This window comes from Cyprinus carpio, chromosome B21 (assembly GCF_018340385.1).
Source record: "Cyprinus carpio isolate SPL01 chromosome B21, ASM1834038v1, whole genome shotgun sequence".
In the NCBI taxonomy this organism is placed as follows: domain Eukaryota; kingdom Metazoa; phylum Chordata; class Actinopteri; order Cypriniformes; family Cyprinidae; genus Cyprinus; species Cyprinus carpio.
The window spans coordinates 261545-280749 of record NC_056617.1 but is presented as its reverse complement, the minus strand read 5'-3'; the positions used below and the strand labels follow the sequence as shown (position 1 = coordinate 280749).

Sequence of the window (19205 nt, the reverse complement as noted above, 5' to 3'; positions counted from 1 at the left end):
AAATGAAATTAGATTTTTTTTTCTCTGTTTGTTCATGTGTGAGTGCTTTCCTTTCATTTCTCTGTGTTTGTGTGTGTTAAGGTTGTGTTATAGGCTGTGTTCTCGCAGTCAGCAAGAGCAACAGAACTCCAAAGTAGTCCATGATGGTGGCATTAGTAACGTTGTTTATCATCTGGGAGGTTTTTGTAAACACTTGAAAGCATCGTGGGAGTATGTAGGATCTTACAGGATGGAAACAGATTGTTTGAAATATGTTTAAATGTGAAACATTCCAGTTTACAAGCTGGAAACACCAAGAGCTGCTCTGCTAACAGGCAGCAAGAGCTAGAATCCTGAGTTTATACACTGATGCAAGATTTGGGGAGATACACTGAAACTTTAATCAAACTAGAGTCAGGATATATGTGTGTTTGTGTGTGTGTTCCATATTTTTTAAGATAAAATACAGTATACTATATACAACCAATAAAAATAGAAAACACCTTAATTTAGGTTTTTAACTAAGTTGAGAATTGTACATGTCAGTGTTTTTTAAATAGTGCTATTAAAAATGAAGACCTAAAATGCAGACTAGAGAATAAGTGAATCATTTTTTGAATAAGTTAATTTACATTAACCATCTAAATAAAGTATAAATTCACTAAAATGAATCAGACTTCCCAATGATATAAATGACAGATCACTTCACCATTAACAAGTTAAATAATGTATTCAAAACTTGGTGTTTTAAAGTATAAAGTATTATGCAAGTAGCTGAACTACTGTCATGTGCCGCAAAAACATACTTACTTGTGTCACAGTTGTTGGTTAGTTGTTCCAAAAAAGTGTTTTAGTACTATTTATATACTTTTTATTAATTATTATGTAATTATTAATAATTAATAGAATAGTGTTTTCAGTAATATTTTGAATTAGCTTATATTTGTATATATTTTCATTCTAGTTTTGTTGTAGTAATTTTACTTTTATCCTTTTTATTAGATTTTACTTTTAAAGAATATTTTTATTTAGCTATAATTTATTTTTATTTTCGTTTTTTTCGTAATTTTAGTACTTCAACAAACTTATTTCATTTATTCGACAAGGCAAATACGTTTTTCATCTAATATTTATACTTTATTTCAATATTATTTTAGTTACCAAAATGATTTTACTACTTTCAGTTTAATTTTGTAATGATGTATTTGTGAGTGTTGATGCGTGGCTGAGGTGAGCCTGTTGTTTTTTCTCTGTATTTGTTGAGTGGGATATTGCTTTTGCTTTAGGGTTGATGTTGTTTAAGTCATAAGTGCTACACACAGAATCACAATCCTCTCATTTTTATCAAATATTCCCGCTCCTAATTTATTACTCTGTCTGTGTCATCATACATCTTATTGTCCCTGTTTATCTACTAATGGCCATCTGTTTCCCCCTCAACCAGCATCTCTCTCTCTCTCTCTCTCTCTCTCTCTCTCTCTCCTGTCTCTCTCACATTCTCACTGGTTGTTATTAATATCCATTGAACAGAGACTCCATCACTGAAACCTGTGTGCAGTTTCACCCTTAATGAACCAAATATAGAGAAAGTGAATATAAGAAAGTGAAAAGGGTAAAAAAAAAAGAAAAGAAAGGAAACCCAGACAGAGAAAAGGAAGGGTCTTTAGGTGAAACTACTGTTTTTATTGTATTTACAATTTAATGTTAGTACCTTTATTAAGATTTGAACTCATTGATGGAATAATAATCATGATTTCGTTAACTTAGAGGAATGTATTATTTGGAAAATGTGTGGTGCAATGGGTAAAATTTAAACTGTAATTTTTCCAGGCTGAGAAAAATGATTTTAAGTACTCAAAAGATTTTCTATTAATGCATTATATTTTTATCTAGACATACATCTATAGATGCATGTGGTGTCATTGGCTGGATTAAAAATTGCTGTATTCAAGTACAATATTTATAAAATGATTTTAAAAATTGTGTTTAGGCAATTACAAACAACTAAAGTCATGAAAATGTCACTAAAGAGGCATGAACTTGATCTAATTTGTATGATTTATAGATAGATAGATATTCTGACACAGAGAGATTCTGTAGACATATTTTTAGATACCACTTTGAAGATTTATAGATTTTTGTTGTTTACTTTCGGTTTATATGGCTTGGAGTGAATTTGTGTGCATTTTGACCTTTCTGTGTTGTGTTCTGGTTGCCTAGCTGTGCATGTTGAGTTACTGCTTCAGGAAGATGAACTTGATTATTCTCTAGATAAGATGGCATTCAGCTGGTAAGCTATATATTGATAGATAACACTCTGTTTCGTGAGGTTATTTATAGCCCAGTTTAGAGGAACTCTTGAGAAAACGTCATCTCGTTTTACACCAATATTGACACTTTGAATTATACAAGATCTTTCTCGGAAAGCTCTTATCAGTGATTAATATATTCAGTTCATAAACTGCTTTGTTTGTGGTAACATTTAGTAAACACAGACTAACATTTAAAATGTTTCAGAAAATTGTGCTAATAACCTTGATAACTTTCAGATAATGAACGTTCTGTTAACGTTACTGGAAGAACATTTGTTCTTAACTTTTAGAGAACCTTGCAAAAAACACTTTTCCTAACTATTAAATGTACAATTTTGCAGTCTTCAGCTTGTCCAACGCCTACTGTCTTTACTGCTGAAAAATGTTTCAGACTTGCCAGTTTTTAAAAACATTTCCTGTCTTTTACCCTGTTTCTACAACGGTGTGACACAAAGGTTTTAGCAAACCATAAAATATAAAGGCATTACATATACAGAAATGTTCTTGTTATGTAATCTTACTCAGGGCTCAACAATATGGGTTTATGTGCAAGTCTGGTCAGACGGAAGTTAAGATTATTTATTGCCCTGCCAGCATTTTTTACTAGCCCCACAGCAAAAATGTACAATGTTTGTTTTTTTTCAGTACTGTTTTATTTGTTTGGACATGAGCAAAAGTGGTTATGAGCTTGTTGAGTTGTTTACTCTGTAATTAGTCCATCCATTTCCAGTTTGACCCATTGAAGCTGGTGGAACATGATAGATGGGCAGTTTCACATTTGACAGTAATTTGCCAGTCACAGTGACTTGGAGGCACTGCTGGCTCTCGCTTGAGTTTTCATCTTAATTTGTAAACTGTGCAGTATACTATTCTTCATTAAAAATAATATTCATAAAGCACAGATACTACCTCCTGGACATTAGCAGGATTTCTAAACTGCCTAAAATGTCTAGGCTTGGCTTTGTTTTTCTATTGCTTTAATACTTGTGAAAAGCAGTTTGACCTATAGCATGCAGGCATTGTACATAATCGACCAATCATGGTTTGTGAGATGTGGAGAGAACGGTCAAAGCAATGCATATACACATGCATATAATGTATGAGGACAGAGTATGTCAATAGGAAAACAAAGCCAAAACCTGGACATTTTAGGCACAAAAAAAAATACACTTTAGAAATGCCAGGCCAGGGCATGTCCTGAAAAAAGAGCACATAAGGCCACCCTAACATTGATTTAACCTAAGTATCCATGGCATTTCTTGTTTAATAGTTAAACTGTGGTCACCATGTTAGAGCTATGGTAACTGTTTATTAGAGAAGTGCTTGTTGTGTTGGCCACACACAAATAAACTTGACCCCTTTGTCGGTGTCAGTGAGTGACTTTAAAGGGATCTTTGAATGATTACTTAATGACTCTGTACTGATGGAGAGCACAGATAGTGGTAGCACACTTCATAACACACGGGCTTAAGATCACAGTCATACATCTGTGTGCATGCATCATGCGTAACCGTCAGTGTGTGTGTGTTTACTTACACAAACACACACACACACAATATATATATATATATATGTATATATATTGTGTGTGTGTGTGTGTGTGTATATATATATATATATATTATATATATATATATATATATATATATATATATATATATATATATATATATATATATTGTATATATATATGTTAGTGCTGGGCAACGATTAAAATTTTTAATTGTGATTAATTGCATGATTTTCTGCGATTAATCGCATTGACAATAACCCAGCCCTAATATACAGTATATACATGAGTTCGTTTGCAAGAACTATTAAGTGCCACTTTAAAAAAAATGAGTGACAAGTGCTCTTGATGTTTGTGAACAGAAGCCGGTAAGTCCATTTTAGTGAATCAGCATGCTGTATGCAGGTCATGTGACAAGGCTGCCAGTCACAAAACTGACCAAAAGTAATCGGAAATGAATGATTTTGAAACTTGATGAACCCGTGTTGTCTTCTTTGGGGCGTAAAATGAAAATAAAAGATGAAACTTTTTCACAGAACCTTGCAAAAACAGCATGTTACTATAATGAGGGAAAAGCTCCCTGTATTGCATGTAATCACAACATACAGTCTATGATCACAATAACAACGTTTGTCAGGTGTCTACATTGTCAGCTGAGATTGCAAGGTTAAACGTAAAACGTTGTTGGTTTTATGCCAGATATAACGGGACACACACACCTTCCAAAAAGTTCAACTTTTGTTGCATCTGTCCACAGAATATTTGGTCCAAAGTCTTGGGGATAATCAAGATATTTTTTAGCAAATGTGAGATAATGCAAGTAAATACAAAATGCAGTTTTAAATGATGATTTCATTTATTAAGGGAAAAGCTGTCCAAACTGACCTGGCCTTGCGTGAAAAATTAATTGCTTTTGTTAAATCATGAAAGAACTGTGATAAACTACATTATTTTAGAAAGTCGAGTTAAATTTCACTAGCCACACCCACACCTGATTACTGCCAGACCTGCTGAATCAAGAAATCACTTAAACAGAACCTGTCTGACAAAGTGAAGCATGCTTAAAGAGCAACACATCATGCCATGATCTAAAAAAATTCAAGAACAGATGAGAAACAAAATAATTGACATGGATCAGTCTGGAAAGGGTTATAAAGCCATTTCTAAGGCTTTGGGACTCCAGCGAACCACAGACAGAGCCATTATCCACTTTGTGTTCTTTTTGGTCAGCAGTGGCTTTTGCCTTGGAACTCTCTCATGGATGCTGTTTTTGCCCAGTCTCTTTCTTATTGTTGAATCATGAAAACTGACCTTAATTGAGGCGAGTGAAGCCTGCAGTTCTTTCAATGTTGTTCTGGGTTCTTTTAAGACCTCCTGGATGAGTCGTCGTTGTGCTCTTGGAGTAATTTTGGTTGGCCAGCCACTCCTGGGAAGGTTCACCACTGTACCAAATTTTCTCCATTTGTGGATAATGGCTCTGACCGTGGTTCACTGGAGTCCCAAAGCCTTAGAAATGGCTTTATAACCCTTTCCAGACTGATCCATGTCAATTATTTTGTTTCTCATCTGCTCTTGAATTTCTTTAGATCGCAGCATGAAGTGTTGCTCTTTAAGCATGCTTCACTTTGTCAGACAGGTTCTGTTTAAGTGATTTCTTGATTCAACAGGTATATATTATATATATATATATATATATATATATATATATATATATATATATATATATATATATATATATATATTAGGGCTGTAACGGTACGCGTATTCACACCAAAACTTTTCTTAATTATTTAATGTGTATGTTTAAGTAAATATTTTATGAAACAAGTTATGACTCATTAAAATATTACAACAAAACAATAGAAATTGTATAATTTAAAATCCATTTACATGTTTGCATGCAATTTGTTCATTTGAGTGTTGATTATTATAGTTAAAAATAATAATTGAATTTAAGTTTGGGCTCTGTTGTAAATTGTAACTTTATAGAAGGGCTCCCTATATTTTAGAGCAGAAGCTGAGGTAGATTTTTATCCCTAAGAAAATTTTAATTCTAATTGAATTTAACTAAAGAAAGAGCAATTTGTTCAGTAAACCATTGTTAAATGAAAATAAATAAATATATATATATATATTATATATATATATATATATATATATTATATATATATATATATATAACACAAACTACAACGACTGACAACACAAAAAAATTATTTAGAACATCTATTTATAGCTTGATATAAAACGCATCAACTGACGTATTTTTATGGCTCTTTTGACTACAATGTAAGAAAATATTTTTAAAGTTGTAAATAAAACAAAGATTATTGATGTATGACATGTTTATCAAGAAAATTATATTTCAGTTTTTCTACTTTACAATTTTTGGTTTAATTCAGTTTGTTACTTGCTGTTTCTGTTTTATTGTTTGTGAAATTTACAAATAATTTACAAAAAATCTTGTGAAAGATAAAAAATTAAATATAAAGTGTATAAATACACAAAATATATAATATATATGAAACATGATTGTATTATTTATTTTTTAGGAAAAGATTAGTACGGGTGTAAAAAAAAGTAACAGTACAGACGTTTATAAAGTATAAAAAAAAGTTGTATTTCAAATAAATTCTGTTCTCTTGAACTTTATATTCATCAAAGAATCCTGAGATAAAATATATCACTGTTTCCATAAAAGTATTAAACAAATTACATTGAATATTTCAGAAAAAGTCAACCTTGTTGGCACTCGAGAATGTGCTTTGATTCTAGCATCTCGGTGTGGTTCCTCTGAGTTCACTGGACAGAAACACTATCTAGGTGATATCTTATGTAACATGTGATAAGTAAATCTGAATCAATAAAGCCGCAGTGCTGCCGCTTGCCTACTGTCATCTGGGGGTTCTAAATATAGCGGGGATCATATTTTTATCGTGACCCCGTACTCTGTGAAGGAATTCCTTCTTCATGCATTTATATTTATGTCTGTCTGTGTGTGTGTGTGTGTGTGTGTGTGTGTGTGTGTGTTTTTTTTAGTGTGTGTGTGTGTGTGTGTGTGTGTGTGTGTGTGTGTGTGTGTGTTCGTTGTCCTCAATAAAAGCACATGACTGAGTCAAAACACACACAATATGCTGGGAAGAGGAACACACCACGAGAGAAAGAGAGAGACTCGGCATGCTTGAAAATACAGGAGGTGAAAGAGTTTAAGATAAGATTAAAATAACAAAAGTAACTTAATCATATCTTTAAATGCAGCGATGTAATTTCATATTCGTAAGGGCATCTGTCCATATTCTCAGACAAGCATTACTCTTTTCGAATGTAAATCTGTAAAGGACCTGTTTGTTTGGATTGCATTTTTAAATGCTATTTTATGACCGTTATACAAAAAATATGATCAAATGTTGGAAATTGTTTTCAGATATATTTTGTAAGTTTTGTGTGAATAAAATAGTATTATTATTATTATTGTTATTATTTTATATTTATTTGATACCCTACACTAAATTTTGGGGTCAGTCAATTTTTTTTTTAAAAGAAATTAATACTTTTATATAGCAAGGGTGCGATGGTAACACTTTAAAGTCTTAAAGCCTTTGTTTAATGCATTATAAAAGTAGTTTTAATGCATTAATTTAGCTATGCAATGCACTGTAGCTATGCAATACTGTATATATATATAGATATATATATATATACACACACACACACACACACACACACACACACACACTGCCGTTCAAAAGTTTGGAATCAGTATATATTTTAATGTTTTTTTAAATACATTTCCTTATTTGATCAAAAATACAGAAAAAGAAGTAATTTAGTGAAATATTATTGCAATTTAAAATAACAGTTTTATATTTTAATATACTTTAAAATATAATTTATTCCTGTGAAACAAAACTGAATTTTCAGCATTATTACCCCAGTCTTCCTTCAGAATTAAATCTAATATGCTGATTTATAATCAATGTTGGAAACATTTTTGCTGCTTCATATTGTTTGGGACCTGTGATACTTTTTTCAGGATTCATTGGTAAATAAAAAGTTAAAAGGAACAGTGTTTATTCAATATAGAATTTTGTGTTACAATATACTACTATTCAAAAGTTTGGGATCAGTAAATTGTTTCTTTCTTCTTCTTCTTCTACTTCTGTCTTCTTTTTTAAGAAATTAATACTTTTATCCAGCAAGGATGTGTTAAATGGAATAGTAAAAAATAAATATGAGATATATTGTTAGAAAAAAATTACTATTTTTGAAATAAATGCTATACTTTTTATCCTTTTATTCATCAAATAATAATAAAAAAGTATCACAGGTTCCAGAAAAAAAAAAAAAAATGTTTGTGACACTGAAGACTGGAGTAGCCTACTGATGCTGAAAATTCAGTGCTGCATCACAGAAATAAATTACATTTTAAACTATATTAAAATAGGAAAACCGATATTTAATATTTCACGTACTAATCCCAAATTTTTTGAATGGCCGTGTACGCTGCTGAGAACCTAGAGCCAGTGTGAAAACTGTGATTTTAAGAGTAATTAAAAATCTAACTGATTTTTAATGCATACACACACACACACACACACACACATGACTCGCGCACAAATCAGAGCAGAGAAACTTGTTGTGTATGGCCCGCTGCCCCGCAAATTTTATTAATAAAATAGCTTTGATACTGGATCACTCTTTTTTTTTTGCAGTCTATGGAATCTCAAGAATAATTGTAACCATAGTTAATACATTATAACACTTATCAATTCATTGTTACACTATGCATTTTAAATTTTGTTTATAATTATTTACAACAAGATATAATGTATTACAAGGCATATTATGAGAGCATTATACCCTTTAATAACCCTTTATAATGCATTTTTCATAAAGGCTTTAAGTAAATGTTACTGGTCCATTCATTAAAAAAAAAGTGAAAGTAAAGGCATTTATAATGTTGCAAAAAATATTTTGAAAAATTTCTGATTGAAAAAGCAGCACAACTGTTTTCAACACTGATGGTTATAATAATGTTGTAATAATTAAGTGTTAATAAAGTCTTTGTAATGCGACTGTATGTCAATTTGTGCTTTATTCCATGTTGCATTGCTCTTTTGACCCACTATGTCTCTGCCAGTGTTGATCTCCAGCCTTGGACAAACAGCAAGATGAAACATGCATTTGAGTGTGTGTGTGTGTGTGTGTTGTTTGTGTGTGTTTGTGTGTGTGTGTGTGTGTGTGTGTGTGTGTGTGTGTGTGTGTGTGTGTGTGTGTGTGTGTGTGTGTGTGTGTGTGTGTGTGTGTGTGTGTGTGTGTGTGTGTGTGTGTGTGTGTGTGTTTGAGAGCTAGGAGAACAGCACAGGTCTTTATCCTGGAGAGATCTGCAGCATGATACAGCGTCAGAAGAGCTTCCACCATCTCTCTTTGAAGAGGGACTGAAATGAACCATGTGGAGTCATTTAAAGATAATTAAGTGACATTTAAAGTAGTAAAATGCTTGGTTTGTTTATTGACACAGCCATCAAAAGCTGTATGTTCTCTGTATCACAACTGACCATCACATTATTTTGCTGCATTTGTCATTTCCTAAAGGTGAAGTGTATCATGTATGTATATATTCTACCTTGGTTTAATGTGTAGAGACAGCTAAAAGTAAACTATTTGGTAGGTTAATATTCAAAAAGTGCAAACAGTGTTGCTCTGTGCAGTTTTTTGACTGTGGTCAACGTCTGGTTCAACCATGATGTAAGTTTTGGGACAGAATGACCTAAAAGGAGTGTTTTTTAGACTTTTATTTTTTCCTTTGCGGTTTTGCTACAAACATGAACTCCATAGTAAATGTGTGATATATTACTTGATCAAATTGCTTTAAAAGATAAGATAAGATATGCTCTCGATGGCGCCGCAGACGGCTGCTTCAGTGCTTGGCTCTCCAGTGTTTGTACTGTTTTGTTTCGTTTTTCCTGTTTTTTGTTTAACAAACACGATCAGTTCACCAGGAAGAACTGCTGAACATTCGGCAGAACACACCACAAGATCTTTTACCCGGATTTCAATTATTCAGACGTTTTACTGAACGTTGTTTGTCGGCGGAGCAGCGGCGCTGATCAAACGCTCAGGACGCGCAAACGGGGGAAGCGAGCTGGTGCGCTCGTTAGACTCAGGAAGCGCGGATTTCGAACGCCATTGCCTAGCATCCATCTGGCAAATCTCCGCTCTCTACCCAACAAAACGGACGAAATCCTTCTGCTCTCTCGGACAAATAAGGAATTTCTCACACTCTGCTGCTCTGTGTTTCACGGAAACCTGGCTCAATGACGCCATACCGGACAGTGCGCTCCATCTGCCGGGCTTTCAGCTGTTCAGAGCGGATCGCGACGCAGAATCAACGGGGAAAATCGCGCGGCGGCGGGACATGCTTTTACATCAATGAACGGTGGTGTACAGATGTAACTTGTTAAAGAAGATGTGCTGCTCAGATCTCGAAACACTCTTCATTAACTGCAAGCCGTTTCTATTCGCCGCGGGAGTTTCACTCGTTCATTCTGGTGAGTGTTTATATCCCTCCGCAAGCGCACGTAAGTCTGGCTTTACAGAAACTCGCTGACCAGATTACAGAGACAGAACAACAACACCCGGACTCTGTTTTAATCATTCTTGGGGACTTTAAATAAAGCCAATCTCTCCCGTGAACTGCCAAAATACAGACAGCATGTTACATGTTCCCACCAGAGACAGTAATATATTGGATCACTGTTAAACCACAATAAAGGATGCATATCACTCTGTTCCACGAGCAGCTTTGGGACTGTCTGATCACTGTCTGGTTAATCTTATACCAACCTACAGGCAGAAACTTAAATCTGCTAAACCTGTAGTAAAGACTGTAAAGAGATGGACCAACGAAACAGAGCAGGATTTACAAGCCTGGTTTTGACCTCACTGATTGGAGTGTTTTTTGAAGCTGCTACCACCAATCTGGACGAACTCACAGAGACCGTAACATCATATATTAGTTTTTGTGAGGATATATGCATTCCTACCAGGACTTATTTAACATTCAACAATGATAAGCCATGGTTTACAGCAAAACTCAGACATCTTCGTCAGTCCAAAGAGGATGCCTACAGAAATGTGGGAACAGAGTCTTGTACAATCAGGCCAGGAACACACTGAACAAAGAGATTAGAGCGGCTAAAAAGACCTACGCTAAAAAGTTGGAAGACCAGTTTACTTCCACGACTCAACTTCAGTGTGGAGTGGACTGAGAGCCATCACTAATTACAAGACACCATCCTCCTGCACTGAGGCTAATCAACCACTTGTTAACGACCTGAATGAGTTTTATTGTAGATTTCGAAACCCCCAACACCCATTCTGACCATCTCTCTACACAACCGTTAACACCTCTGCCCGCCTGCAATCCCCCTCTCCACACCTCCTGCTCTTCAAATCTGTGAAGATGATGTGCGCCAGGTCTTTCAGGAAGAACAAAAGAAGAAAAGCACCAGGCCCAGATGGCGTTACACCACCTGTTTGAAAACCTGTGCTGACCAGCTGGCCCCCCCATCTTTTCACAGATCTTCAACAGATCTCTGGAGTTGTGTGAAGTGCCTTCCTGCTTCAAACGCTCCACCATCATCCCCATTCCAAAAGAAACACAGATTACAGGACTTAACGACTACAGACCTGTGGCTCTAACATCTGTCGTCAATGAAGTCGTTTGAAAAACTGGTTCTGGCTTATCTGAAGGACATCACTGGACCCTTACTGGACCCCCTGCAGTTTGCTTACCGAGCAAACAGGTCTGTGGATAATGCAATCAACATGGGATTGCACTGCAATCCTGCAACATCTGGACAAAAAAAGGGACTTATGTGAGGATCCTGTTTGTGGACTTCAGTTCGGCTTTCAACACCATCATCCCAACAGTCCTCCAGACCAAACTGACCCAGCTCTCTGTTCCTAGTTCTATCTGTCAGTGGATCACCAGCTTTCTGACAGATAGGCAACAGCTAGTGAGACTGGGGAAAATTCATGTCCAACAGCTGCTCCACAACACTGGTGCCCCTCAGGGATGTGTTCTCTCCCCCCTGCTCTTTCTCGCTGTACACCAACGACTGCACCTCAAAAGACCCCTTTGTCAAGCTCCTGAAGTTTGCAGACGACACCACACTCATCGGTCTCATCCAGGACGGTGACGAGTCTGCTTACAGACAAGAGGTTGAGCAGCTGGCTGTCTGGTGCAGTCTTAACAACCTGGAGCTGAACACGCTCAAACAGTGGAGATGATCGTGGACTTCAGAAGAAACCCCCCTGCACTCCCCCCCTCACCATCATGAACAGCCACTGTGGCTGCAGTGGAGTCATTCAGATTTCCTGGGAACCCACCATCTCTCAGGACCTGAAGTGGGACAATCACATTGACTCCATTGTTAAAAAGGCCCAACAAAGCCTGTACTTCCTTCGCCAGCTGAGGAAGTTTAACCTGCCACAGAGCTGCTGAAACATTCTACTCAGCCGTCATTGAGTCTGTCCTGTGCACTTCAATAACTGTGTGGTTTGGTTCAGCTACAAAAATCAGAGACATCAGAAGACTACAGAGAACGGTTCGGACTGCTGAAAGGATTATTGGTACTCCCCTGCCCACCCTTCAAGAACTGTATACATCCAGATTGAGGAAAAGGACTCAGAAAAATCACTCTGGATCCCTCACACCCAAGTTACCCCATCTTTGAACTCTTGCCATCTGGCCGGCGCTTCAGAGCTGCAATACCAGGACAGTCAGGCACAAGAACCAGTTTCTTCCCCCAGGCAATCTACCTCATGAACAGTTAATGTTTCCCCACTTATACAATAAAAAAAAATGTGCAATATCCTTATAGCTTTGGATAAACGTGCATAAACCTACAACATCACTTAAACCAAAACAATCCAATTCCATTATCATTTATAGCACAATTGTTTATACACCTATTTATCTGCAAAGGGTTTTTATTTATTTTTTATTTTTTTTTGACTGTGTGTTGTTGTCTTTTGTGTACTGGAAGCTTATGTCACTAAAACAATTCCTTGTATGCGCAAGCATACTTGGCAATAAGAGTAAATGAATATTCAACAAAACAATAATTCAAACAGCAGAAACGGGCAGAAAAACTTATGCAAATCACCTAAAATATTTTATCTGATGGCAACTGATAGATATTATGTGAAGAGTCACGGTAAATTGTGCATGGTAGATTTTGTAATTTTGTGGATTTAAAACGGGTTTATGTGGTTCATGAGGACACAAATCTGTATAATAACATAGGTATGATGACTTAAACATGGTTTACGAGGACACTTCCTGTGATAGAAAATATAGTTTATTCTGTATAAAAAACATTACGCCTATTGAGAATACCCATAATCCACATATACCAACACGTGTGTGTGCGTGTGTGTGTGTGTGTGTGTGTGTGTGTGTGTGTGTGTGTGTGTGAGTGTTGTATTCTAGGAAATGAGATGTAACGTCAGTGCCAGGAAGAGAAAAACCAAAAACATGGTCGTGAGTTAGAGAAGAAGAGCAAAGAATGCGGAAAAGATTTGTTTGGGAAAATATATGAAAATGTAACAGAAAACTTTTAATAAAATTTTGAAAATCATCATTTACAGAGTTGCAGAGAATGCATGGAGTTTTCAATTTCAAAATTTTAATTCAGTGTATTTGGAAACAGGATTTTCCAGTGGACTTTTTTTGTGTGTCTTGTGTAACAGTGGTTTTGGTAATGTTCTGCAATGCCATGTTTTTTTAAACACTCTGTACTATGGCAGTATCATGGCTTTTTGGACATGGTGCCATGGAAATTATACCATTTTTTTGAGGACATTACCATTGTAATACAATGTTGTTGTTGTTGTTTGGATCATGAAAATACATATTTTTGTAAATGGTAGCACCATGGCATTCTTTTAAGTATCTCAGTAATTTTACTCTGGTAATACCTCAATTCCTTTTTGTTAAATGTTTGTCACAGCAATTTCACATTTATCTCAATAAATTTCAAGCAACTAGTTAAGAGTTGAATATATGTGTAAAATAAAACAAGCACATTTTTGTTCATTTAAAAAAAAATATGTTTTTGTCAGGGTCTGTGAAGGAATTCTGGATTGCTACTTAACTAAAGGACATGCAGAGATTAAGTGTGTGTTACCATATGTGACAGTTGTAAAGTAATTGTTAATTGCATTTTGTTGAAACTGCAAATAGTTTGTCTCTACAGCTGAGAACTACTGTGTTTGTGGTTTTATGAAGTCTGTTGAACTGTTCAATTAAACAGATCTGAGTGTGTGTGGGTCCCAGGAATTTAGAAGCTCTTGACTCTAGATGGCCCCTCAAACACTTAAAATGGACATAAAAACAGGCAGATGACCAAGCAATTCATGCTGTCCCTGGACGGAGAGCGACATAAGAGAAAATGCAGTAGATTTAATGTTTATATCTTTTTGCTGGAAAACAAAACATTGCAGTGCATCCGAATGTCTTTTTACTCATCTCTTTTTACTTCGCAAAATTAAATGTGCATTACATATGCAGCTTTTATAGTGATTACGATCCGTATTTAGCCTGAAGGCTTTGTGTGTGTGTGTGTGTGTGTTGTGTGGTGTGTGTGTGTGTGTGTGAGTGTTGGTATTCCCGCTGAGAGGCTTATGTGTAGTGTTAAAGTGGATGACGCAGGAAGCTTTGAGCCACCTGCTCTCTGTCATTGCAACAATGTCGCCAAACCATTTGGACAACGCCACAAAAACAGCCTTTTTGACAAAGCGTTAGAACTGTTTGACAGTAGGAATATGGATAATCGTGTTCAAATCTGCTGAATAACACACTTGGATTGGAGTTCGTGCTGATCAGGATGGCTACATCTACCATCATTAATTCACCTGTGAAGCATAATTTTTTCAGTGGACCCGATTTTGTCTTGTCTAGTTTGCGCAAATGGTTGTATTCATGGACATTCAAACACATGTCAAAATGTGATTAAAAATGGGACAGGCATGTCAGAATGTTGCTCCAGGGCTCTGAGATGGTAAAACCAGATGCATTCTTGCTTTTGTCTCGTTTTTTAACCTCACTTCAATGAAACACACCTGTTTCTCTCTCAATCTCTATCAGGTGTCTGCAGCAGAAGAGCGTTTGGGGCCAATGCGACTGACCCAGGAGCCCATTCAGGTAGAGTCCTGTTTAGGTCATTTTTGTGTATGTTAGAATTTGTAGCTTCAAAAGTTTGGAGTTGGTAACATTTTTATGTTTTTTTGTAAAGAATTATCTTATCTCACCAAGACTGCATTATTTGATCAAAAATACAGTAAAAACAGTGAAACATTATTACAATTTTTAAAATGGCTGTTTTCTATATGAGAATCGCTATCATAAAATGTAATTTATTCCTGTGATGCAAGCTGAATTTACTCCAATCTGCAGTATCACATGATCTTTCAGAAATCATTCTGATATGCTGATGTATTGTTATTATCAGTGTTGAAAACTGTTCTGCTTAATTTTTAGGGTGAAACCATGATACATGTGTATTTAAAATAGAAATATTTTATTTCAATAGCTATTATAAATGTCTTTACTGTCTCTTTGATCAGTTTAATGTGTACTTGCTTAATAGAAGTATTTATTTCTTTTGAAAAATCCAAACCTTTGAATGATAGTGTATTTATTGGCTTTTTAAGTGTTTGTCTGGTTAACTTTGATTTGGTTAATGATCTGGGCTGGGTAAACAAAAGGTGCATGTTTAATTGCTTAATTACCGAGATTGTGTCCATGTTATCATTGTGAAATGCAGTTAAACCTCAGACTGCTTTATGTGAATGAATAGAGTAATTAGTGTGCTATATGTTGCTTTAAATAAAATAAAAAAAGTTATGTAGCAATTTTTTAGCATTAAAGGGTTTAATTCACCCAAAAAATTAATTTTGAAGTTGCTTTCAAAATGTCTGTAAAAAAACACCAACAAATTTTGCAACCACTATAAAATACCCAGTTTCAAGCAATTTATTTAATTATTTAAGAATTGCATAGCTTTGGTCAGTGAGGTTTGGATTATTTTAACGCACAATCTCTTGAGTTTAGGGGATTTAAGTATAATTGCAGGTGATTATGAAACCCATGTAGTGATGCATTATGGACCCTCTCAAGTCCCTGCATTAATTCACTTGTGACATCATAGTGGACCACTACAGGACTCTTTTTAGTGATGTTTTAATCTTGCATAGGCAGTGCAGTGATAGAATATACTGTGACATCATAATGCATTACTGTCACTGCTGCATTGACCTGTTTTCTACAGTATGGCAAATGATTGAGGGCACCCAAAGACCTCTTAACATGGAACTCATGACCTCAGGGATAATCTTGAGATGTCTCAAGGGATTGACACAATTAGTCCTGAGTGCTTGTGTGTGTGTTGTGTGTGTGTGCGCAAGCACGTTTGCATGTGGTGTGTATGAGTGTGTGGCATTAGTGGGGAATTATGTTTTCACTAAAAGTGGAATTGTGAAACAGAAAGTGTGCGTAATGTTAACCTAATGACTGAAATGCTGTTTGTCAGCCACTGTAAATTGAGGCTGTTTGTGTAATTTCTGACTCATCTCTGATGTCAGATTTAGCTGATGTAACTGAGGAAATCAATCAAGATTGATTTTACAGATTAATCACCTTTCATTTCTAGGGTCTATTTGACTTTAAAAAAAAAGTCCACCCACACTGTCCCAGTTTCAAGGTTATTTTAGTATCATTGATACAGTGTCATTGATAATAGTTATTTACATCCATTTTTTAGTGTTTTAATGTCTATACGTTTTTTCCTAAATTTGTATTTATTAGTTTTAGTTTTTGTTATTTTAGTTTTACTAAACAAAAATGTGAAAGTTTTTTTTTTTTTTTTTTTTTTACAGAAATATTTTTTTTTTAGTTTTATTTAATGATAATAACCCTGAAAAGTTATATTGCTATACAGCAGGGTCACCAATTCTGACCAGGCAATATAAGAGGTTACCAAAATAATTTACCTCCTTCTATTTCACACACAATAGTTTTAATGCTACCCAAATGCTGCTCCTCTCTTTCATACGCTAGAAAGCATTTTCATTTGAAATGAACAGTTGCACATACATTAGGGTCACCCAAATCTGACAACACACTGTTACGGGTTAGCAAATCTGTTACACCCCTTTATTTAACACAGAATTGCATTAAATTTACTTTGTCTGTTGTCTAATCTCCTCTGTCTGCTCTATATTATATGCTAGAAAGCATTATTGCTCTGATGTGAAAACAGCTGCAAAACATACACCAGAGTCACCAAATCTGACAAGGCAGTGTGACAGGTTATTTCGCACAGAATGATTTTTAAAATTTACCCTACTTTTGTATTTCATACTATAGAAAGCATTTTGATTTGAATGTGAACACTTATACAGCAGGGTCACCAAAAAGTGGACGACACACTGTTACAGTTACCAAAATCTGTTACCCCTCCCTCTCTTTTACACAGAATTGTTTTATTGTTACCCAGATTCACTTTTATGATGTCTAATCTCCTTTGTTTTCTAAATATAGAAAGCATGTAAACATCTACAAACACAGTCACCAAATCCCGACAGCACAGCCTTACAGATTACAGAAATTGGTTACTTAGATCATTGACCCTGCTGTATCTCTGTCTGTCCAAATCAGAGCAATATGTTTTCAAAGAAATAAAATAGAGGAGGATACACATAACCAGAACGTGAATTTATGTAACATTAAAATCATTCTGTGTGAAATAGAGGAGAGTTATGTTGGATTTGGTGACCCTGGTATATACCTGCAGTTTTTTCACATTTCTGATACTTGTGAAAAAGGCCTGTTCTGTCAATCAGAAATGTGTTAGCGTGTGAGCGGGTGAGGGTCGCTCTGCCCCCTGTAGGTGGACGTTTGTAGCGCTGCACAGTGGGCCTCCTGAGCCGAGGCGGTAGCGGTTGACAGAGGCGTCCTGAAACGACCTGGGCCATGTGTGAATTTCACATCGCAGCTCCTTGGTTACACAACATTGAAGAGGCCTGAAAGACTGTTGACCTTTCACACACGCACCCAACAACAGCACCTCTCTCTCTCTCCGTCTCTGTCTCGCTCAGGTGTTACTGGTCTTCGCTAAAGAGGACAGTCAGAGCGATGCGTTCTGGTGGGCGTGTTGAGAGGGGCGGGGTTCAGGTGTGTAACATCGCACGAAAACACCTGAGTCTGCGGTGGAGTGTTTCTTGGATAAACACCACGAGATCGTCATCATTGATGGCCGGCACTCAACGGTACTTTGAGGCTGATTGCCGTCTGCCGGTGGGTACAAGCAAACCATCCATCATCTGTCGCTCACTTGTTTCTGTTTAGGCAGGATGGGGAATTAACTTTTTTTCATTTTCAGTTACAATAATTCGCCATTTATATGAAATTAGTAAAATGCTCAATGTTTTTACTAAGACTAGATGTACCGAATTCCAGATTAAATTCAGTTTGATTTTAAATCAAAAGGTCTTATTTTGATTGCATTTGGGTATGTTTCAGTTATAATGTACATTTTTCTTACACTACCGTTCAAAAGTTTGGAATCATTTAGAAAATACTTTAGAAATGAATACTTTAATTCAGCAAGCATGTATTAAAAAATGGTCAAAAGTGATAGTAAATAGATATATAATTTTTACAAAAGGATTCTTTTGAACTGTCTATTCATCAAATAATCCTAAAAAATGTTTTTTTTTTAAAATATTAAGGGGGCCCAACATTAATAATGTTTACTTCAGAAAAGAATTCAGATTAGAATTAGAATGAGGATTGCGAGTCTGAAAATCATGTGACACTGAAGACTGGCATAATGATGCTAAACATTCATATTTGGATCACGGGAATCAATTACATGTTAAAACATTAAAACAGAAAGCAGTTATTTTAAACTTTAAAAAAAAAAAAAATCACAATATTACTATTTTACTGTATTTTTGATCAAATAAATGCAGTATTGTTGACTTTTTCAAAATGTTCTTACTTTTTCAAAAAATCTTACAAAACCCAAACTTTTGAATGGTAGTTTATGAAAGAATGCACATTATATATATGTTAATTATAAAGGGCAGTGTTTCAGACTGATTCAAACCAGTAACTCATCATTCATTTATTTCAGGAATCATGCAACACTGGTGGAGCAGTATGTTTTTGATTCACTAAATAGAATCAGTTCATAAGAATCATTTGTATGTGAATCTTTAAGTCCAGGTTGCCCACCACAGTCGCTGAGGGGTAAATAAGGCAAAATACTCTCTACTGTGGAGGAAGTAGCCCACATTTGGCTGGTTTGTGGGTGTTAATTTCCCATCCTGCA

The 19205-nt window shown here is 35.5% G+C and overlaps 1 protein-coding gene across 1 annotated transcript in view; it reads left to right on the top strand.

Annotated features, from left to right (window-relative positions):
- Positions 1 to 19205, top strand: part of LOC109045606 (high affinity cAMP-specific and IBMX-insensitive 3',5'-cyclic phosphodiesterase 8B-like) — a 51209-nt gene that overhangs the window by 7205 nt on the left and 24799 nt on the right. Inside the window, 2 exon segments of the mRNA XM_042747819.1 lie at positions 14957 to 15013; positions 17968 to 18138. Coding sequence (XP_042603753.1) covers positions 14957 to 15013; positions 17968 to 18138 — 228 coding nt within the window.